At 39.3% G+C, this 23,411-nt stretch overlaps 1 protein-coding gene across 3 annotated transcripts in view; it reads right to left on the reverse strand.

The window, feature by feature from the left end:
- Positions 1 to 2,888: 2,888 nt before the first annotated feature.
- The window catches only part of LOC146161593 (protein phosphatase 1 regulatory subunit 3G-like), a 33,298-nt gene continuing 12,775 nt past the window's right edge, over positions 2,889 to 23,411 (reverse strand). For 2 of the 3 annotated variants that reach the window (XM_083383991.1, XM_083383990.1), the window contains exons 2-6: positions 12,491 to 12,863; positions 10,795 to 11,068; positions 8,489 to 8,646; positions 7,309 to 7,443; positions 2,889 to 6,136 (exon numbers count right to left, since the gene is read on the reverse strand). In XM_083383991.1, coding sequence (XP_083240117.1) covers positions 5,896 to 6,136; positions 7,309 to 7,443; positions 8,489 to 8,646; positions 10,795 to 11,068; positions 12,491 to 12,863 — 1,181 coding nt within the window. In that variant the 3' untranslated portion in view covers positions 2,889 to 5,895. Of the gene's footprint in view, positions 6,137 to 7,308; positions 7,444 to 8,488; positions 8,647 to 10,794; positions 11,069 to 12,490; positions 13,335 to 23,411 lie in introns of all 3 variants that reach the window. The other variant, XM_083383989.1, reaches the window with a different exon arrangement.

The following is a 23,411-nucleotide window of genomic DNA, read 5'->3' on the forward strand; positions in this document are numbered from 1 at the left end:
CAGCAAACCAACACACATTTTTTGTGTAACCTGATACATATGGAGGGTCATTTGTGCAATGCTCTTATTAATATAAAGTGTTTTGGCATCGATAAACTATTTCTTCAAAGAAGAAAACGGATTTAAAATTATGCAATGTAGGTTGGAATTTTAACTCTTTTTTTTGTAGCATGCACTAAAATACCAAATTTTGGCTGGTCGTTCCCCAAAGCGCTGCGACGGAACAGACCACTCTGTTCCGAAACTCGCGTTTGCTAAACAACCTTTTCTTTTTCAGACGGAGGGCGACTGGAAGTTGGTCTTCACCATCGCGTCTTGCATCCACTTCAGCGGCGTCATCTTCTACGGCTTCTTCGCGTCGGGCGAGCGCCAGCCCTGGGCCGACCCGCCGCAAGAGGAACGCGGCATCCTGGACGCCGACGACGGCGACTTCCCGCCTGCGGGCCCGTGGCGCCCCATTTCCCGCGAGTTCTCGAGTAGCGACTCGATGTTTCGCGCCGATTCGCCGCCGGACCGCTACGTCAAAAGGTCGGTGATAAACAACGGCGCAGCTTCCAACGGTTTTTCGGTCACTTCTTCGGACTTGTCCGACGCGTCGCTGGCCGACCGGACTTCGCCCCCACTGGCCGGCAAGCGCACCACCTACGTCACGTCGCGTCTGACGTCGGACGGGCCGTCCTATGACGTCACCACCGAGGCGGTGCAGGCGCCGTCGATGGACTATTGCGAGCGGGACGGCGAGTAGTGACGATTTAGGCGGAATACTACTGGATCGCTTTTCGCAGTCGATATTTATGTGGTTATGTTGGGAATACATGTGGGATTTAGTTGAAGTTAGTTTTAATGCCCTTTCACTTTATTTATTACGGCCTACACAAGTCTGCTAGGGTAAGCATAGATAACAACTGTATTCAGTACTGAATGAAACAAGTCATTAATCACAACAGCTTCTTTGGAAGGTAATACCATCCCACAGTAGCTATTTGGATTAATATCATATCTGGTAGCAACAATTTATATAAAACATGCCAGTTGGCCTCAAAATTCCTATTTAAACATTTCCAATAATGTTATTATTAATAATACGACATTACCCGACCACCCCAATGCTGAGAAATAAAACACAGGCTATACGAAACGACCATTGGGTACAAAGATTAAACAACCCCAAACGCATCAAGCTCTGGTCAAGTCGAATCTAACCGAAGCATGAATCAATTTTCATTATAAAACTTTATTCTTTAGGTTTTAAGTTGCAATAAACATTTGTCGAACATTATTGGACTTCGTTTTCTAAACGGTAATTTTGAAACACGTACAAATCCTTTAAAATGCGCACTAACTTATGAAAAACAATTCGAAAAACTACTTTTCGGGTAGGCTATATAATTCAAATACTGTCATAATCATTTTTTGCTCTATTTGTAAATATTTTATCCTAGATTCGGCAATGTTACAGCGAAAAGCGTTAACCTACAAAATTGCAATATTGTCAAACACTTGTACAAGCATTAGGCTACAGTGGCGCATTACGATCGAAGCTTTTGCGTTTATCACTGAATTAGATTGAATCCGTGACGTAAATAACATCTATTATTTATGCAGTTCTCCTATAATTGTGCTGCGGAAAGTTACACATGCAACTTTTACAGGTACAAGAAATGTCTAGTAAGAGAAGCAAGAACTAACCTTGTAACTGCTGAACACATAAATTGTTAGTTACAAGGCTAATATTTTGCGGCAAGCGCTATTCGTTTTACTTTGTTTTCAAATCGCACAATTGTAAGTTTCCCTGTTTTGTCTTGTTCCTTTAATAGCAATAGTGTTTGTTGATGTACAAATAGAAAATATATCTATCTTCACTTTTATGTGTTTTATTTATTTCGACTGTGCGTCGTAATGTGAAAAATCTTCAATCAAATTTTATTTATTCCCTGTATACGTCAGACGTCGGTGCTACAGATCGCCAAAATTATAATGTAGTTTTCTTTCTCGTAATACAAAATATATGATATAAACTGCTTGCTTGAATGTAAGAAACTGAGAGGGTGAAACCTAGCAATACTTAGACTTGCTCATCTCTATAGGTACAAATTTTTTAACGCCTAAAGAGTGAGTCTGAGCAATGCAATTTTCTATAGTCAAGTAATTCTTAAACTGTGAGAATATAATTTTATAATATTATTTCGGTTATTTTGGCGATGATTGTAAATCCTATCTTTGACCACATAACAAACCAACGGTAGTAGGGCTACTGCCTTTAAATTAAAGGTTTACTATTTATTGGAGAATTAGCAAGTTATTTTAATATGATTTATTCATTTGATTGGTAGCGATGCCTTTTCAATTTGTTTAAAGGGTGATTTAAAAACAACACTAATATTTTAGACGTAGCGACGCTAAAGAACCATACTTATAGTGCGTGGTAATTGTCTTATTTTTCTGTATAGTAGTTTTAGCAGTCTAGAACGACAACAGGGGTAAAAATGTGGAACAAACACGGCAAATATCTCGGGAAAAATGTGTTACTGTGTTAGGTTTGAATTAGCTTCTTAAGGTTGGGAAGCACTGCCTTTATTTTGTCTGATCTAAACTCCTCTAACTGGGATTTAAAAAAAATAATAATTAACAATTAAGGGTGCGCTCAAAATCTGTTAACGATTACTGGAGAAATAAAATGAAATAAAACGCTTATATTAACCCGTTTGTTATCCTACGTTTTCGTGAATATTTTAGCCAGTCATTTTGGATTTTTTTCAAGATTCGCTCACAATTCTTTTTAAAGATGTTTAAAACTAATTTTCGTTTATCATTGTGTAACACCGTGAAAAAATCTTCGTTATTTTACTAACTGACCAAATAGCTGATGAAGATCTGAAACTTCAAACAAGACGTGATTTGAAACGTGTTATAATTATTTTTGATTGCTCGTTCAAACCGCGGCAAAGCAGTGAAAATCAACAGCGACATAAAGCTGCGTAAGTACAATAGAGCAAAATTAATAAGAAAAAACTAGAAAAGCGTCTAAGACTGGAAAATGAGAGACGGACATACGTGAACTGTTTTAAAGGGGGCGTACTTTAAAAACACCGCATGGGGTGCTTTAGAGTTTGGCAAGAAGGTTACACTTCACGACAAATTGTTTCCGAAGCAACGTTTGTTCAAACCAAAGAGATTTTCCGATTACGCGACAATGCGTCAAACTTAACAAAGCGACCTTTTTTGTTTATGGTGCCACAAAAACGAAAGATAAAAACAGTGAGGTTAATTGGGTGGAAAATTACCATTAGCGAGCTGACAACCGTTAAGGTACACGAATGTTCTCGCTTAAAAGTCTTATATCTATAAAAACAAACAGGGCTATAAACTGAAAATATTCTGCACGAAGCGATTTTCACCTTGGGTTACGAACTGGGGTTGCGTTGAGTTGAAATTTACCGCGTAACATTTCACGTTAAGAAGACGGCTTAGAAGGTACCAAAAATGACCAATAATAGAAAGCTAAAAACAACCACAGCTTACATTTCCCTTTCAAAAAGGGCCGGTAAAAAATTTACCCCGTTTTACAAAACAGGATAGAAAAGGCGCTCATGCAAATCTTCCACAGGTGACAAAAGTATACAACTGAGCAGTGAGCATGTAAGCGTTTAGCAATTAGAAACCTGTCTTAAGCGGCTCTGTGCAAAGCAAGTGGCCGCAAGAAGGCATTCAAACATCTGATCAGTTAAAACAACATTCCTCGAATATTTTGGAGAGGTTGGACCATAAACCGTTGTAAAAGCAGCGGCATCGTTTAGTGGGTTCCTCCCATCGTTTTGCCTTTGCCGTTTAATACTAAACGCTGTACGTCCAAGCGGCAACACAGCTGAACTCCACGAGAAAACAATCCTCGATACTCACTCAATCATGTACGCGAAGCTCAAAAGTCTCTTTCAGAGAGAGTTTAAAGTGCAATTGACGCGCGAAAACAATTTCTCATATACTTTGTACAAGATAACGTAACACTTCATTTAATACTCGCGAATGCATTCTAAACCCGCTGCGACGCTTTGCCCGATATCTTGAATGCGGAAACGTTAGTGTTGGTGTTAAGAGGGTGACATTAAAAATGCAGCCGAAATATCACTTGAAAGATGTTGTTTTTTTCGCACAAAAGCTCGGCCCGCTGGTTAACATTTATTTAGGGGTACAAGCAAGCCTACTTTATGAGTTAATATAGCACCAACAATACCATACTTTAAGTAAAGTAAGATCAACGCCCAATATGCATGAGCCCTACGTTTAAAGTTTTCCTGACAAATTCAAACCAAATGATTTGTTATTATTACTAAAAAAAACGTAACTATCAAGTATATTTAAAACCCTGTTTTTTTAAACAGAAACGGGGCGAAAGATATAAAAGCTCTTAAAAAAAACATGCTTTCGAAAAACATGCCATGGTCATCATCTATCACACAACCTCTTTGTTACGTCACAGTGGTGAATTAAAATCCGGTTCGGTTTAGCGCAAAAAAGTGCACAGGAAACAAGAAATATAAAACTCAAGCGGGCGGGTATAGGGGCGCGATTGAAGACAGCTCTTAAGATTTGTTTTGAAATGAAAAAGTACACAATGAAAAAGTACAGTAATGACGTTCAACCAAATCAGATAGAAACTTTGTACCTTCACAATATGCTGATGGCTTCCCAAGAACGGCGAATGCTTCGAATTTACTAGAGGAGGGAGTTATTAAAAGGGAGTCACAGGATTTGAATGACAATGTGGTTATCGTGCGTATGTTAAGCCACACATGGGGCTTTTTGCAAGACTGGTGCTTTCTTATTGAAAAAAATGCTGTATATAAAATCAGTGTTTGGCCGGTGAAAGATATTTTTAGTAACGGCGTAGCCAATCCACGCCAACTATACAAAAATGTTCATGTTGAACAGAAGAATAAAAAAAATATGTAAATTTGTTTTTTAAGCTTCAATTTCCAGAATTACCGAAGAACAAGAACAGCAGAAATACGTACAGCGAAATGTCACTGTAGATTCAACTAAAGAGTATTTATCTTTTTAAAGAACATTTAATTTTAAAAGTTGCCGCAACTCACTAAGAAGGACACACAAGTATAACAGTGGCACAAAAAAAAAAACAGAAAAAACGCTCGCGAACTTTCCAAACACCTTGTAGTACAGTTTGGCCGGAGCCAGGTTTTGCAACATCATTTGATGCATTAAAACGTCAGGAGTTAGGGTTTAACCAAACGTTGCGCAGTTTCAAGCGGCCGCAAAAAAGTCAGCCGCCTCGTGTTTGATTCTTCATACCGTTTTATTTCGCCCTTCGGCGGGTAATTTTAGCTTACGCTCCAGCCCAGAAATTAGCCCAGAAATCGGACGTATCTGTCATAGCTGGACTAGGGACGATTTGCAAGCGCCTATACGTAATTTGGTTGTTCTTGTAGCGTGTGGTGCTTTTGCAACGCGCGATTTACGAAAAAACAACCGGAAAACGCGTAGACGCGTTAGTTGGCACTTTTCCGAAACACAAACCGTATATTTAACCGCCAAGTGGAGGTACGTATCGTTCTCGTAACATTGCTTTGAAGACACTTCTTCCATCCGTTCGATCTCGCAGTCGAATAGGCGGGCGCGACAAACTTGGTATTTGTTCGAGAGCACCCTGAGACATTTAATCTTAGTGAGCTAAGAAGGAAAACCATCAAAGCACAAGGTTCGAAACGAACAAGCAGGCAATCGACAAGCGTGGGGCACGGGGATTTCCCGTGGGGTATTTACAGGACCCCAGTTGGCCCAAATCGGTAAAGGCCCGAACGGCCCAGGCCCTGTTGGCCCAACCACCCATAAATCACGGCGCAAAACGAGACTCGGATCCGCAAACGTCGCGAACCTTTATTACGTCATCATCGCGTCGTCGGAGCGCGCTGTGACGTGCTGCAAATATTTTATGACGTAGTTGCGCGCGAAGTTGTTGTCCCAGTACTCGCGGTTGGTCCGCTGGAGGCGGTATTGCACCGCCAGCTGGATCTGGCCGCCTCCAATCATGCTCGGTGGCGCCACCAGGTGGAAGGAGAACTGGTCTTGGTTGCACTCGGGAAGGCTTCCAACGAAGCAAGCTGGGATGTCGTCGTACGACCTGGGTGGTGAAGGAGACGACGGGATTAGACAAGGTTTCACGATTTGGGTTTTTTTATTTAACGTTAAAATAAAATGGGTATATTTTTTGGTTGCTTTTATTTTCTACCCATAAGTTTTTATTCTGAGTTTCTTGCCTTGGAAAAGAAAACAATGCGTTTAGGTGTTTTTCGGATTCGTGTACCTGATAGCGTAGGGTTGCCACAATTTTGTGAAAAAAATTCATTCAAAGACTTTTCAAACAAAAATTTGTAGCCTTTTAAAGACCTAAAATTGGATCGTTCGACGTTTTTTAATATAATTCGAAAACAAAACAGTTTTTTAATGTGATGGTGAATACAATTAAAACACATTTTTGAAATGTTTTTTTCAACGGTATTTTTTTAACGCATAACTTAAGCTGTACTTAAGAAGTTACACAATTTAAGTATTATTTAAAAAAGCTGTACAATAAGTTAAAAGACTATTCAAAGGTTTTTGAAAACACACAGGGTGTTTAATAGACTTTCCAACACGAAATTCGCTTCAAAGATATTGAAAGACTTTGAGTCAACCCTGTTCCGCAAAAACGAGTTAGAATAAAACAAACATTTTAATAGACGGAAAGAAAAACTTGGTTTTACGTCTCAATCATTCCTTCGGGCGGCACTTGCGCCTTTAAGGTTTTGGGTAGGCAAGGCAAAGCATGAGTTTGTAGAAAAATTAAAAAAATGTGATGAAAGCATGTGTTATTATTGTTAAGTTCATTCTACTTTTTTGTTTAAATTGACAAGTTTTCTGACTGAATAACAAACATTTAGGTGTTCATCTGTATCTGAAAGATGTGGATGATTTTTTTTAAATCAAATAGAACCAATATTTGCAAACAAATTCGTTGACTCGCTTATTGTGTAATTTTAAAATTGTTTTAACTAAAACTTATAAACAGCACTGGACGCATTGTAATAAATAAACGCGAATCAGAAGTTCAATTTAATTTTTGATGGCAGACCAAAACGCTCAACTAACGCGCGAGCCTAGAGTCATCAGTGAATTTTAGGAGGTAATTACAAAAAGGTTCTAATATTAGTTTATTCTCGGCCGGACTTGCCGGTAGCTCTAAAGACCAGAAAAAAGTGTCCTGAGTTGATTAAAGTTCCCATAGCATAGCTATGTGGCCGTCATTTGACCCACCGCCAACCGTCGGTCGTGTAGCGGATAATAACTTGCTTCTCAAACTCGATGTTGACAACTCGAACGATTCCGGTTACTGAGAGAGAGTTGGGCGTCACTGCAACGCTCTCCAGGCAAACCAGCTGGCCCGAGATCCTGTGGAATGTAAATATTTTATTGTTTAAATTCTGCTGCTCGACTAATTTAGTTTACGCAAAAGGCTTTCCCAGTGGGAAGTAAATGTTTTTTCGTTTAAGGTCCGTTGCTCGGTTACACTAACTCAGTTTGGGAAAACGTGAATTTTAAACACACAATCCTCTTTTTTTTTCATTTTCGTCAGATCTGTTTTAACACTTTCGTTTTTTTATTGCTGAAAGGGAGAGATGTTAGTAGCCCCTTTATTCGGTTAAAGTCATATAGGGTATTTTGTTTCTTCAACAACGGTTGTCGTTCAAAGTCTGCTAATCGGTTACAATAATTCAGTTTACGTAAAGGTAAAACACAAAATCGTACTTTTTTTCTCATTTTCCTAGAATCTGTTTTAACACTTTTATTTCCTTTTTGCTGGAAGTAGCAGAGCTTAGTAGGCCATTCATTCGGTTAAGTCGTATATGGAGGTATTTTGTTTCTTAAACAACGGTTGTCGTTCAAAGTCTGCTGGTCGGTGACACTAATTCAGTTTAAGAAAACATGATTTGTTAAACACTTGCATTTTTTTCTCATTTTTGTCGAATCTATTTCAACGATTTAGTTTTCCAATTGCTGGAAGGTCAGTAGCCCTTTATTCCGGTCAAGATCGTAGCGTATGGAGGTATTTTGTTTCGAACAATTATTTTAAACTTATATGTTGTTTTTAATCTAAAAACATCAGTCAATTTTAAGGCCCGGGAAGAATTTATTTTGTTTCCTTAAACGGGATCGTTTAATTTAACGCAATTTAGTGCACTGTGAAACTATAATTCGATTAACCTATGCTCAAACAAGCATAATTTTATATTAGTAAAAATACAGAAAAACTATATGTCTCCACGGCTGTAAAATCATCTCTTCAGCTACCAAAATAGGTGAAATTAATTTTTACCGAAAGTGCAAACACTAAACAGTTAACCAGCTAAACAAAAATAAAATGCAATTGCGGGTGATTTCACCGGCCATTGACAACCCCAGGAAAGCGCGAGAGAGTGGTTATGTGTAAAGTCACCTTTGTTGAAAGGAAGGCTCGAGAAAGGGCTGTCGGAACTGTGGGGAGAGGGTGAAGCAAGAAATGTGGTTGCTGAGCGCGCCGGCTGTGTACAAGGTTGGCGAGACGAGATTGTTGTCATTATTTCCCTGCATTTCGGCGCGAATCTTTTGCAACGCCTGGAAAGGTAAAAGTCAAGCTAGTGTGAGATTTGCTGGCCAAGGAAGTGCTCTTTGGAAGGCGTTTTTTGGGCAGGGTTGACGCTGGGTATTGCATCTGAATAACAATTGAATAAACAACGGCATAAATGAAAAGAGAAGTCAGGAAAAGTCATTCACACCTTTGTTTGAGCACAGTTTCTTAAAACTATTTAAAAAAATGTATTCCATCAAATCATAAATGGTAACTTGCAAGCGCAACAGGTTGATTCTATTACAGTTAAAAAATATAATTTTGCAATCCTTTGACGTGTAATAATCAATAATTTCCCTAGTACCAAAGGGTTAAGAGTTGTTTTACTGACGTTACTGATTATGCAGAAACGTTGTTACAATAAAACCTGTTAATCCTACTTTCAATCCATACATGCGTATGAAAAATTTAGCTTAGACTTTCAAGTCACGAAGCATGTCATTACATCAATATTATTTGGCATATCAACCTACGACTTTTCAAACCTAAGACCTACGACTTTTTCAACCTACGACTTTTTAAACCTTTGCCAAATCGGTTTAACAATCAACCAGATGTTTTAGTATGGCCTTTTCCGAGTGGGGCTAACAAAAAACAGACACCTTAGAAAAACCAGAAACATTTCACTCCAAAAATCGCAACCGTCTTGCTACGTGACCTTGAAAGTCGCGACTCCAGACGACAGAGGTCGACAGAGAAGTGTTGACAAATTTAGCTCCAAAGCCGCGTCAATCGAAACAGCCATCACGTCTTATCTCCCACCAAGACGCCCCTCTGGCACAACTGCGACATTTCTACAGACTCGAGTATTGCTCGATTATAACGCTTGCTTGGGCAACGATAGAACAGCGGGGCGTCCAAGTTCAACTATGATGGGATTGGACAACGCGACGACGATGGAATTGGTTGCTTTGTCGCATAAGCTCTACTGGCAAATGACAGTGATGATTTTTCTAAAAACTCATCTGAATTTACCTAACGATTGCAATGCAATTATCATATTTGGTATGAGATGCGAAAAGTAACAATGTAACAAAAATACACTTCAGTACTATTGCACCTATGACACTTTGCAGACATAGGGCGCTTAAAATTTAAAACCATCAGACAAAGTAAAAAAATATCCTGCTTTGCTTAATTTAACAGCCGATTAATCCCTATGCAAGTGAAAACAACGTCTTTTGAGTTGAATCTAAATCGACGAAGGGTATGGGTAGCTATTCTAAAACCGATATTAGTAATTAACAGAGAGTGCCAGTAACTATTCAGAACAAATACGAAGAGTTTTAGTTACTGAAAAAGTTTACCGCGTGCCTTGTGTCTGGCTTTGCGTAAAAACGGGCAAGAGCCCTGGCATTTCAATACCGAACTCAAAAAAGCTGTTTCTGGTCTTCCCCAATAAGCCTCAGACAGGGACACTTCCACAGTCCGCAACTGGGTTTAAATTGTGAAGCACCTACTCGTCGCCAACTGACATGCAATCGAATTTCGTGGTTTATATAAACGGAAACGTCGTGCAAAGAATCGTCAATCTTTCTACACTTGCATTTTACGTTTTCCTACTTTACAATTTTTTAGTAAATTTAATTACAAAACATTTAAAAAAAAATATCCAGATAAAGTACGCGGTTGTGCGAAAGCTTGTCACGATTTTGACGCAATTTGTCGTTGAACAGTGTTTTTTGATTTTCACATTTACAATTAGACAAATACGACTATTTACATGGATTGAAAATAACACGATTTTGAAACCACTGATATCACTCTTTCAAAAAATAAAACAAATTCCAATAAACTGAAAATATGTTCTTCTGGTATTTATATGTTTGTCCGATGTTTGGGATAACTATCCAGGAAGCATTCATCAGAGAATGTAACACACCACGCCCAACAAACTAGTTAGTTAAACCGTTGGACAAACAAATAAATACCAGAGGAACTTATTTTCAGTAAATTGCTATCTGTTTGCTTTATTGAAATTTAATATCAGTGGCTTCCACAAGATCGTGACATTTTTTTTTTCAGTAAATACTATGCCTTGGTAGCAACAGTATATTAATTAAACAAATAGCACGATGCTTGCTTTTTTAACACAGCGAAAAAAATCCACGAATTTCTCGAGGTTCGCGAATTACCTCGAGCAGTCGCGGCGGTGTAATGTCTTCGTCCAGCTCCTTGCAGAAGGGGATCTTGATTTCAAGCTCAAAGCCCTTAGTGTCGGCGAAGTGAACCGACTTGCGTCTCCGCAACTTAGGCCGGCCTCTAGGACCATCCGACGCCGGTTCGGCCTTTGATTTCCAGCTGCCTTCGGAATAGGACCGCGCCACAGAATGGTGACATGAGGTGGTTGTGGTCTTGGTAGTCCAACTGCGCTCGGCGGCCACCACTCGCTCGCTCGACATCGTTTGGCTAAATACGATAGGAATTTAGTATTAGAAAAGGGTTTTTGCCGACGCCGCCATGGCCGCTGTTAGGAGATGGACTGATACACGGTAGAAAGTGAGATAGGGGAACAAACGCTCAGTAATACTAAGCTTGGGGCGGATACTCGATACAGGATCGTGGAATAAGTATTCCGATTTTCTATTGCAGGTGTGGCCAACTTATATTTGATTGCGATCGACTGAAATATTTTTTAGACATCGGTCGCCTGGTTCGATAAAAAAGTCGCAAGAACACTTAAACATTTTGAGCGTTAATTGCATTTAAAGCCAGCGATGAAGGTTAATTTGTTACGTCAAAGAACGCTTTAGTTGGCTTGTCCAGACATCAAATGGTCATCCCGCTTGTGAGCGACAGCTACCGTAACTAATAACGTAACACACATTAGACGCCATTGACAACGTGAAATGTTGCGATCGACCGGTATATCGCGCTCGAAGTGTTGGCTACCCCTGTAATTTATATGGTATTGTTGCCGATCTGATACTTGATAAAAGAAGGAAATTTGAACTTTGCAAGAGACGGCGCACCTTTCCGCGTAGGATATAAAGTAAAGTAAAGTCAAATTAAAAAATATTTGGCTGAACAATAGTTATCCAAAACCTTTGTAAATAAAAAAAATTGTAATTAAATAATTGGCATTGGACGAAATATCCAACTAATACGACAACAACGAGAGTTTGTAAACCAGTTTGAATCCAAAATAGTTTACAGTGCATATTTTAGGCCGCGTGGAGGCAGTAGGTAGTAAGAAATGGGGCAACGATCTGTAGAATTTGTAAGATGAAGTCCGACATTCGACATAATTACACACTACAACAGTCGTAAAACTCGCTCGCAAAACGCGAAAGATTTGCTAACATAGTAAAAACTAAAACAGACATACGATAATTTTCTTTGTTGAAAGTAGTAATGGTTGGTTTTGAGTACGTAAAAAATTATTTCTATACCTATACTATACTACTTGTTTTTTATCACACGAAATACCGAAATAATCAAGGATATACATAATTCCATCGTTATTAATAATTTATATTTGAACTTCCAACCCACACTTAGGAAATAGCATTCAATATCTTTATTTGAAATATATTTATAAGTTATTTACCATTTTCTTTCACTCGCAAACCTTTCAAAAGAACATACAACTCACCTTTTCATAAATTTATAAAGTTTTACCAGCAATAGAAATGCAAAAAATGGTATAAAACTGCTACCCTCTTGCACAATATTTAGCCACATTTGTTGATTAATGTGCTGACAGGCCTAACTGAACATGTTTAACAGGCAAAAAAAGAGAATAAACTAGCGTAACAAGTAAAAATCAAACAGTAAACCGAAGCTTCTGCCCTCCTTACCAACTAGAAACATTTAATAAATTACACTCACGCGTTGTCCTGGCATTCGTTGTTCAGGTTAGAGTCGGCAGTTCGGATTTCTGCGAGTGTGTGGCGACGCATTTGACAGACGTCAACGTCAAAGCTGAGCTGGACTTCGCACATCGAGATTGATTCGCCAACTGCGGCGGCGGTGGGGGTGCAAGGTTCCGCGTCATCAGCAATGACGTCATCAGCAATGACGTCATCCACGCGCTCAAACACATCGTTCTCGTCGCGCAGTACGGCGGACACCCGTGCCGTAATCAGCTCGTCGCATTGGTGGCGCGTTTCTTGGAAATTCCAGTCGCTAGGTTCAACGGCGCTGTCGCTTTCATCGCTCCCGTTGTTGCTTTCATCGTCGGCACTGGTTTTCAGGTTGTCGCCTGTAACGTTTTGCAGCGGTTCGATTTCGGATTCAGGCCCAGGACAGGCGGCGTCGCCCCTGGTCGGCCCGCCCGTTAAGCAGCAGCGGCGATCGGCATTGCGCTCGCGCTGAGTGAACAAGTCGGTGAGCGACCGAGTCTTGGTGACGCGGTAGCAGCCGTCGGCCAGGTAAAAGTCGTCCAGGTTTTGCAGGCGGCTCGGCGCGCTGTTTCGCATCGGCTGCGTAACGCGTACTGTGGCGCGATGCTGAAGCGGCTGCTGCTGCTGTAGGTGCAAGGCTGAGGGTGCTGGACGCTGCTGTCGCCTGAACTTGGCCTCTTCGAAGCAGACCAACAGGCTGCCGCCGAGAACGCTATCAGTCAAGTTGGACTGGCTGGCCGCGTGCAACATTATAGTAACGGCAGTGGCAACAATTCTTGTAGGCAAGCATAGCCTTTCCTTACGACAAGATGCTACACACCTGGCGAAAGCTGGACGAGCGCAAAAAACAAGCAAAATTAGGTTTGTCGCTCATAATGTTAGGTTTTGCATTCATACTGCTGAACTGTGACGTTTAAAATTCTACTATGACATAACAAACGTTTACTGCTCCAGCTGTAAGGTTCCTCACAGTTGTAAATAAAATCTGCTTACCTACCTACGAATACCATAATGAAGGGCTAGGCATATATAATTAAAAAATGGGCGCTGGTCTAGAATTCTACCACATTTATTTTAACACTAACGAAGCGAGTTGTCAAAGTTCAAATTGCAAGAAAGGCACAAATAAGAATAAATATGATAATAATACTTGACCCACACAAGCCCAAACGCTAACTCTCACCCTAACCCAAATAATGTAAGCAATATAAACCCCCAGGCGAAAATGCGGTAGGATTCTAGACCAGCGCCAAAAAATGAAATAGTACATAAAAATAACTCTGCATGCTGTCACCATAGCACAACAACAAAAAAAAGGCTTTACGTTGCCTTAACTACCGCAGGGTATTTAAACATTTTAAATACAGCCCAACTGCTTAAATACACACTTCCGCTAGTATTTGCAGCAACTAGACAGCAATGAAACCTTCACATGCGCACCTACGGTAAAACGCCGGTGACTGAGACGCCAAGCTGGCTTTCATTTGAACAAAACCGCGCAGAATAGCTTAGCCCACACCGGTTCAGGTGTACATTAAGCAAGTCGCAGGGGCAAAGCGTTCGGGTACGAGTGAATTTCCGCCATTGCTGTTTGCTGCCTAGGCTCGTTCTCTCAAGGCAGAATCGATTTCCAAGGACGAAACCGCAGCGTGCCTTCTTCCCAAGGACACGCAAACACGCCACTTTGATAAACCGAGTTTTGTGGATTGCCCGGGTTGGATAAACAAAACAAACAAACGCAGGTAACGTGATTTGACGCGCCGGCTAATCGTGTAATTTGGCCATTTGGTCATGCTTTTTCAGATGACTCCCGATTATGAACAACATTATCCAGAACTCGAAGTGAAATAGTCTAAAAAAATGCTTTATTCACAAAAAAACGCATTTTTTATACAAGATCTGATCAGTTTTATACGTTTGCAGTGTTGATTAAGTGCCCCAGACCGTCTATGCCAGAATTGGATGCACTCTAAAGGTTTTGACCTTCACTGTTACAATTAAACGCACAAACCACGCAGTTTTAGATAACGTTGAAATGTAAATTCCAGAGTCTTGCTAATTGCTGTACTGCTGCGACAATTGGAATCAATAACCCAGGTTTCTCACGAAAAATCGATGGCTGTTGACTTTTAAGCCAAGGCCAATTAACAGCCTGCATAGCTCATGGTATTGCGTATCGAAGGATAACGAAATGGGCAAAGTCGTGCTTGGAAAATTGAAAGACCGGCAGCCCAATTTAAACCATTGGGTTTCCTATGATGCATTAAGTGTTTTTCAATGGATCCCATTAACGGATGCTGCAACAATGGGCACCAAAGCAACGCTAAACAAGGAAAGTTTAAAAAATAAATCAAATAAGGTTCCAAAGAACAAATTCCATGTTGAGCCATAAACGGTAGTGCAAAAGAGGGACAATAAACAACTTTAGATTGCGCATCTTAATATATTTCTGTCCACCTAATGTTATTTGTTATCTGTTTGCAACGGGTGTTGGTTAGGGTTATGGTTGTTAACTATTTATGATGGACATGATTCAAATCGAAAGCCACAGTGTCAACGAACGACTAAACGCCAAGAATGTAAATCACATGTCGTCAACCGACGAATAAACATTTACACGATTCGACCCTGTTAATGGAAAACTACCAGAAATGGACCAAAAAGTATACATCATGCTTCGGTAAAAAAGAGGGCATAAGCATTTGTTTCGGTTTTAAAACTAGATTTTGTCTTAATCTACAAAAAATATTTATCAAATATAACACTTTTTATTACCCAAGTGCCTGCCTTTTTTTTGCCTTAACTAGCAGTGGTTATGGTGACAAAGAGAAAGACAATTTTGCAAGTACAAAACAGCAAGCAAAACTTTGCTTGCACGAAATTGGGACAAAAATACAATAAAAATAGTTTAATTTTTATTTCCTAAGTTGTTTTGCAACTTTAATACCGAAAAGAAATCATTCGCAAGCCGAAAAAGTTAGCCAACTTGCTGCTAAAATGACCTACAGCCTTCAAGGAGAGAAACTAGTCGTAATGCGGTTTAGCCTTCCGCCATTTTGTTTCGTCACAGAAAATCGCTACCTTATTTATCGGTAACTGATCGCTACCTTATTTATCGGTAACTGATCGCTACCTTATTTATTGTTACCTGAAAACATGAACTGTGTCATAATGACATCTACATTCTACATTTGCGTTAAATTCGTATCCACGAATAACGTTTATACAATTTGAAGAAGATTGTTCAAAACAAGCTGTTCTTTATGACGCGGTCGGTTTGTACTGCTGAAGAAAATTTTCATTGGCATTTCACGATACAAGCTTACACAAAAAACGTTTTACACATAAAGAAATTAGACATTAGAAATATAGGTTAACCCAACCAAGAATATGTCCAAAATAACCTAGATTTGACAATAAATATTAGGAATTAAAATCAATCAATATTTACCATATAAATTCCCGTGGTTTTATAAATATGATTTTTCGGTCACGTTACATTTTTAATAGGTGTATTTAAAACATTAACGTTTTATAAATGATTTTTTTTTAAATCTCGCTTTTTAACTTCTTTTGATTGAAATGCCCGAACAGGTGAATTTTATGTTATTTGCAAATTCTCTACATTCACAGAAGCCTATCTTAAATGATTATAATAGCATTCTAACTGTAAATCAAAATTTAATAAAATAGTTAAATGTACTGCACAATTATTATAGCTTTATGCCATCATCAAGTGATAAAACTACACATTTACAATTTTTTAAAACAAATCACACGGTATTAATTAAGCCAGCGGTTCTCAACCAGTGGGCCATGAAAACATTTGAGGTGGGCCACAGACCAATTTAAAAAAGATACATTTAGTTTCGTTTGTGTCACTATACATAATTTTAAAGGAATAATGGCTTGGGCAGGAATTAAAAAGGAATGTAAATTTATTGTTCAGCAACAAGTGTCTCATTAATGCACGGCTGAATAAATAATCTGTTTTCAAATATGTTCTGATGTGTTGTTGCAAACCTATTTTACCGTTTTCTTTCATAAAAATTTATTGGGGCACAGAATTTTTTTGCAACGTAAATGGGCAACGAAAGAAAAAAGGTTGAGAACCACTGAATTAAGCAAACGCTGTGGGCCTAAAACTTTTTGACCGTTTAACATTTCAACTATAGGATTGTTTTAGTCCATTTATATATGCCAAAATAATCAAATAAAGTCAAAACAATGAAATAATGCACATAACGAAACAGTGCATAATAAAAAATAAACCATCTGCCGCTATCTATCACCAGAAAAAAAAGGTTTGGCGTGGACAATTCTGAGACAGATTTATACCAAGTTGCCTAACGTCAAGCAAAACATTTTTATGAATCTTTAAGATAAAAGCCTATTTTTTTAAATTCAATTTTGGAATTACTGATCATCTAACGCATGGATGGCGAACCAATGTCCCACCACAGATTTTTAATGACCCACTTTGTTTTCCGCGACGAAAAAAGTTTGCCGACTACCGCTTTAAGGGAAATTAAGCGTTCGCAGACTAAAAGTTCTAAAAACTAAAAACCCTGGTTAAGCCATGCTGAAAAGCTTTCTGCTGAACTCCTGTAATCCTATAAAAAACTCTGCAGCATTTGTTAACTATTTAGCTTCTTAATATTTGTGTGAATCCGAATTTGGAAATCAGCCAAAAACCTTGAATTACCAACCCAGACAATAACACTTGAAATGCCGCACAGCAGAGTTTCGCAAAAAATAAGCAAATAATTAAATATATGACCCACTTTTTCAATGACGCTATCGCGTAAAAATAGAAAATGTATTGGTCATTTCGTTATTTGGCGGCGTGTGAATCACTATTTCATATATTAGCAAACGCAGTCAAAATATCGGCATACTGTGTAATAAAATTATAGGCTGTTTGAACATATGAGATGTGATTCAAGCAGCGAAAATGAGTAAAAACACCAAACAGTATAGCTTTTAGGAAAACATCGTGACCCCTAAAGTGCATTACATAGACCAGAAGAGGCATTTTGTTTCACGCAAGCCTCATTTCAAAATTCCGAAGTTTAGAGCCGCAGGTAGATGAGGTTTGTTGGATTTTTTTACGAGCACAGTATGAATTTTAGGAGATTTTAATTATTTTTATGTTTCGAAACTTTTGTTGATGCGCAACCTTTTTAATACCAGTCATTTGGTAAAGGTATACAGCATATAAAATTAATCAAAAGTTCAACGCTATAATACTTGGAAAGAAATAGTTTAATTTTAATTAATTTTTTTCAGTGAAAAATATGCGTAACTATTTAAAAAGCGTGAGGTATTCATTTTTTTATTAATCCAAAACACATCTCTCGAAAGCGGTTCTATCCAATTTTGTTTTAAATCTTAATCGATTCTAGCTGTGTACAGGCCGTAAGCCAGGGGTTCCCAAACTTTTTACAATCTCGTACCACTTGGACGCTATGTACTGCCACGCGTACCACTTATTTTAGAACAGTGGTTCCTAACCCCTTTTTCTACCGCGCCCCCTTTGGTAATTGTCCCGTGCCTTGTGTCCCCTTTTAGATATTAAACAATAATACTAATTTAACTCTTCGTGGTGCGAAGTGCGAAAAAAAATTGCGTTTATTTGTTTTGTATTGGCTCAACTTTAATTTGTGAGACACGCAAAAGTTGCTCGTTCTCGAAATATTGGTTTACATCGAGCTAATATTGACAGACGTGTTGTGAAAAAATAAAACATTGCGGTAATCGCGTTTTAAAAAGTGTGATGAAGCACAATGCAAAGGCTATTTACTGGAAATAACATTACAATTTGGCGCAAAAAAGCTCCCCCAATTAGTGTTGTGCAAAAAAAAGTAACTTGTAGTTTGCGCGAAGCGCAAAATTTTTAGTTTTGTTGTTATAATTGGCAAAACACAGTTTGTGGAGAGGGTGGCATGGTGCACAACTTAGATCTTCTTCAACCATGTCAAACTGCACCTAAGAATTGCTTGGCACCCCAGGTTGAAAAACAACGTTGTAGAACACCTATTTTGATCGAATCATATTTTATCTATTTTTAGCTTACAGCTAGCATTATTTGATGCTACTGCAGATTAAGCTATAAAACATTAGATGATATGTATCAAGAGCAACTGTTTACATAATTAACGCCCACTGTCCCACAGCGTTGTACGGCTTTTTAAAGCAACAGCGCTGACCTGTAAATTTGAGGATCGTAATGCTACGCAACGATGAAAAGGCTTCGGGATTTTTTTTTTGGAAAAAATCAGAGAAAACGGAAGCTACTCGCGTACCACCTGAAAAACCTTCACGTATCACTATAGTGGTACGCGTACCACAGGTTGGGAACTCCTGCCGTAGGGAAACATTAGGCGTTCTAGAATATTCGTTTTCTTACTCAAAAGCACTAATGCGTTTAAACCGATAGCAATTCCATTTCGCAAGGTAAAAGTCAATCAATCTTTATAGATAATTTGCTCAGACGACCAAAACATTAAATCGCTACCATAGTATCGAAAGTTCCTCTTAAAATAGATTGGGTAAAACACTGTTTAAGTACTGTACTGTCTAAATATTAGACGGGGCTTATGGTTTGGTGAATGTTTTTGCGTTGGATTTAGAATGAGTGTGAGTTACGCGGCGCTTAAATAAGCGTTTTGCCATCAAGTTACCTGCAAAGTTCGACGGCGTTACGTAACGAAGCAACGTAAGGCAACAACGCGTTACGTAGAACGAAAGAACACTAATCGGCCTTACGAGCGTTATGATTTGAGAAAATGTGATGTACGTTGAAACGATTGCCGTAATTGTTAGCTTAAAGATATTTCTCGTCCGATAGGCCATACTACGTCCATCGGCGTGCCGGATATGATTGTACATTAGCCGCGTAGATGCCACGAAAACCCGGGTAAGGTTGTTTCTTTCATAATGTTACCACGAGTAATCGAATCGCGTAATTTGCGCAGTTTTACGCACGTATTTGTTCACTGCAAGACACATTTTAAGTCACTTCAAAACCTGGAGACAAACTGTTTATTTCGAATAAAATTTCGCTTACTGGGCATCGACAAAAATGAAAAGTAAAGTTTATCAACCTTTAATTTTTCGCTCTACATAGAAACAGCGATTAATAAAATTGAAATACTTATCAACGATAGGCCTAGCAGCGGATTTTAACTTTCGCGCCGCGGAGTTCCGTTGCACCATAAAAGTAGGCCAGATGCTCCGCGGGCAACTTGGAAAAAATTCCAAGATGTTAAACAATTTTTCGAATATGCTCATTAGGCATAGCACTTGAAAATTTGGGAGCTATGAAGCCTATGTAACACACCTAAAAAAAAGTTCAAGAGAAGTCTTAACAAAAAATTCGTGGTCGCTTCGCTCGCTAGAACGCCGCCACGTATTTGGAGTATACAGGTGGGCCCTGACTAAAAAAATTAATAAACACTGAACTAAAGGGTAGCAATAAAAATGTTGTAGCTTTTAACATGTAATGAAAGGGCGCGCGCCTTGCATTTTCTGTGCAAATAAAATCTCGCTTCCTAAGCAAGCAACATTGTCAAAGCAAACAGCGTAAAGCCTCTCTAAATTATCGACTTACAAATAAATTTCCATACGAACAGGACGAGGGTTAACATCTTCCTGTTTGTCAGTTTTCCCTTTTTAGGTTGCGGATTGGACATTTGCATATTCACCGACTGCTGAAAGTTTGTAATTGAATATTACAGTTCTGCAGCATTGTTGAACAGTTTCAGACATGGTTGTTAACTTTAGATACTTGTGCAACAAAGGGCGATTTCTGGAATAAACTGATTGTTATTTTGACAATCGATACTAAACGAAGCTTTTTGTGTATGTGCATCGATATAATAACTATTTCGATATATTTAAAATTCCTACTAGCAATAAGTTTTTGGGAGAGAATATTTGGGAGCACATCTGATTTTGAAAGACAACACGGTGGTTCAAAATTTGTTTGTCCACATTAGACAGCGCGTGTTTTACTTTAAAATCTTGCAAAAAATTAGAAAGTGATTTATCTTGACTTGCTTTAAAACATTTGAGGCTTAACTATAAATCTTTGGAGCATAAATCTTTAAATTCTTAAACCTGTTTTTTTTTAACTCAGAAAATGTAAACACTTTCGCGTAATTTAAATACAGCAAACGCACCCGAGGTATTTTATTCCAGCAAAGTTACAAATACTCTATCGTAGCAAAGGGCCCTGCTCTCAAGCTAGAACATCGAATAACGCCGTCCCTTTTATAAGCCACCCGGATATGACACAATACCAACTGAATAAACGCGAAGCCAATAAAACTGTTTTCTGGTCTGCTCTGCTTGCATCATAGATCAACAGATTCGGTGAGTCTGCAATGGCTTTCGGTGTACTAATTATACGTAAGCCGTAATCGTTGGTCAAAAAGCAGCTTCGAAGGGCTAGATCTCAGTTATTAACACACAATATGTGAGAATGTTTCATTGAACCAATACAAGTGTTGCTAAAATTAAGCCATGTGGCTCTCTGCGAAATTTTACTGTACAAGATAAAAACTGGTAGCTTTTGCTGCATTTTTACATTAAATACAGCGTTTTTTCGGGTATTCTATACTCATTTTTGGTCTCTGTATAGCTGACTTTCGTAGTGTGAAATGTGGACCTTAACAAATGACCAGTTTACCATAGCATAATTAACTGTTTTGATAGGTGTAATTTTCGAGGAACTGATAAACAGACAGAATCTCACACAATCTGACAAGCACAAGAATAAATCGCCTTGTTCTAATAAGACATTTCGATTTACCAATTATTTTATATTTTTCAACTGCGCTGACCAAACGTTAGACTCGTCGCTTCCAATTCACATCCCTGGAGTCAAATCAAAAGAAGAGCGTACACTTTCCAATTGGGGAAAAATACAGCGGAAAATACACAACCAAAGATGGACGAACAGTCAAACACAGAAGTGCTGGCATTCCAAGCCTTAATCCACTATTTGCACGCCTATGAACCAGGCACGGAATCGCCACATCAACAATTTAGCTAATTAGTAGAGCACAAGTATCGTGATTTAGAAACGGATAGCGTTTGGTCGGGCAGTGGTGGCCGCCGATTTATGTACGCCCGCAATGCGATGACGTCACCATTGCGTGTCGCCGCATGTGGGTCGCGCGTGTTGTGACGTATGGGGTGAGACGGTGAGGCAAAATTGGAGCGAATAATTTTAAACAAAATGCAAAACTTACCAGAAAAGCAAAAATTTATGCGGGAACCAAGGAAATAAAGGCAGAAAAAAAGAATTATTGATATGGTACATTCCCTGATAAAGGCTTCCCGGATAGGTAGCAGAAACGTTGGACAAACAAATAAATACGACAAAAAAACAAGCAAGTTTTCATAATTATTGGGATTTTTCTCGCCGCTGCGCCACTTTGCCGGGGTATTTTATAAAGCAAGACTTTTTTCCGTTTCGGGCAACCGCTTACGTGCAAAGACCATGTAACAATCGGCGTCGAAACGCGTGGTCTAAATTTATTCCGCAGTTCGCGTGTTTATCAGCACGTAGTCGTAGACGGTCGGTCACCGGCGATTGAAGACCAAGCCAAAGCGTAATGGAAGGCGGTTGGGCTCCGGGAGAATAAAGAAACATGTCAGGGACTGTTGGGAGAACTGTGCTGGCAGCGGACAGCTACGCAACATACATACGCCGCAAATGCTGTGTGCTGTTGCTCTCTTCTGCATTCGAAGTTAGCTTGGGTCGTATCCGGTGCGTGTCACGTAGACAGCCCCGCCAGTTTTAGACGCTTCATGCGTCATTCCACTTATCGAATTACCCGCGGCTCGTGTATTAGCGCTCGAAAGGCGAGCGATATCTGAGGAATTGCACTTTGCCACGAAGCGAGAGTTGATTAAATCAAATGTAACTTGATCCCTCTCCAGCTAAAGCGAGCTTTGATTGACACACGAATCAACGCCAGCATAAAGCAATATCCTTGTCTGTCGCCTCGTTCCAATGTCGACATTAGCCTTTTGGCATAGCGACGCCTTATGTGTGAGGCCGCAGCCTTGTACCGTGCGCGGCGTTCGGTACCCGGCTGTACGAAACCTGCATTGTGGACATGTGACCGGCAAGGTAGCGTTGTTTGCCGATTCAGCACCTTGAAACTCGATCAGCCCGGAAGAGATAAAAAACTCCGCCGACCCTGCTCACGGATAATGTGACTGACTTGGCAAATTTCAGTAGGGCTCGGCTTGGGGCCGAAGGAAACGTCTTTCTCGTTTAGGGGCGTTTTCCAGCGAACGTGAGCAAATTTAACGGGCTACACTGTCGAATCTCACTTTATGGGGCTATAAAAACGCCTGTGCATACATATTTTGACGGTGCAAATATTATCGAACCAAAAAGGAAATTAGGATTCTTATCGCATATGGATAATGGTCCTTAAACGTTATCCATGTTTGTTGGAAGTGGTTATGTACTTAAAACAATACATTGGTCCCTTTTGTGCTAGTATCCTTTTTTAAGCAGTTACGCTGCTCGGTTGAGGATGGTAAAAGTACTAGAATTTCGTGGGATTCGAACCCACGATCAATCCATTACGATGCTTTGCTGGTTTTAAATCGCAATATTTCACATGCCAGGTATAGTTTCAAAAATGACACAAAAATAAGTGCACAACGCAATCTTAAAGACTTCTTAAGCAAAAAAAAAACGGCTACGTTTGCGCGCTTATTAATTCAAACCTATGACAATTAAATTGAAAAGCGTCATTCACAATTTGTTTTGTCAATGACGACCAATCTACATTTTTTACGGGTCGCGTCGTTCTTGTGGCGTAAATGTAAGGAGCCTATAGACTTATAGCAGGGGTTCTTAAACTTTTTTTACCGCGGAC

The sequence above is a fragment of the Ascidiella aspersa genome, chromosome 3 (assembly GCF_963924565.1).
Source record: "Ascidiella aspersa chromosome 3, kaAscAspe10.2, whole genome shotgun sequence".
NCBI classification, from domain to species: domain Eukaryota; kingdom Metazoa; phylum Chordata; class Ascidiacea; order Phlebobranchia; family Ascidiidae; genus Ascidiella; species Ascidiella aspersa.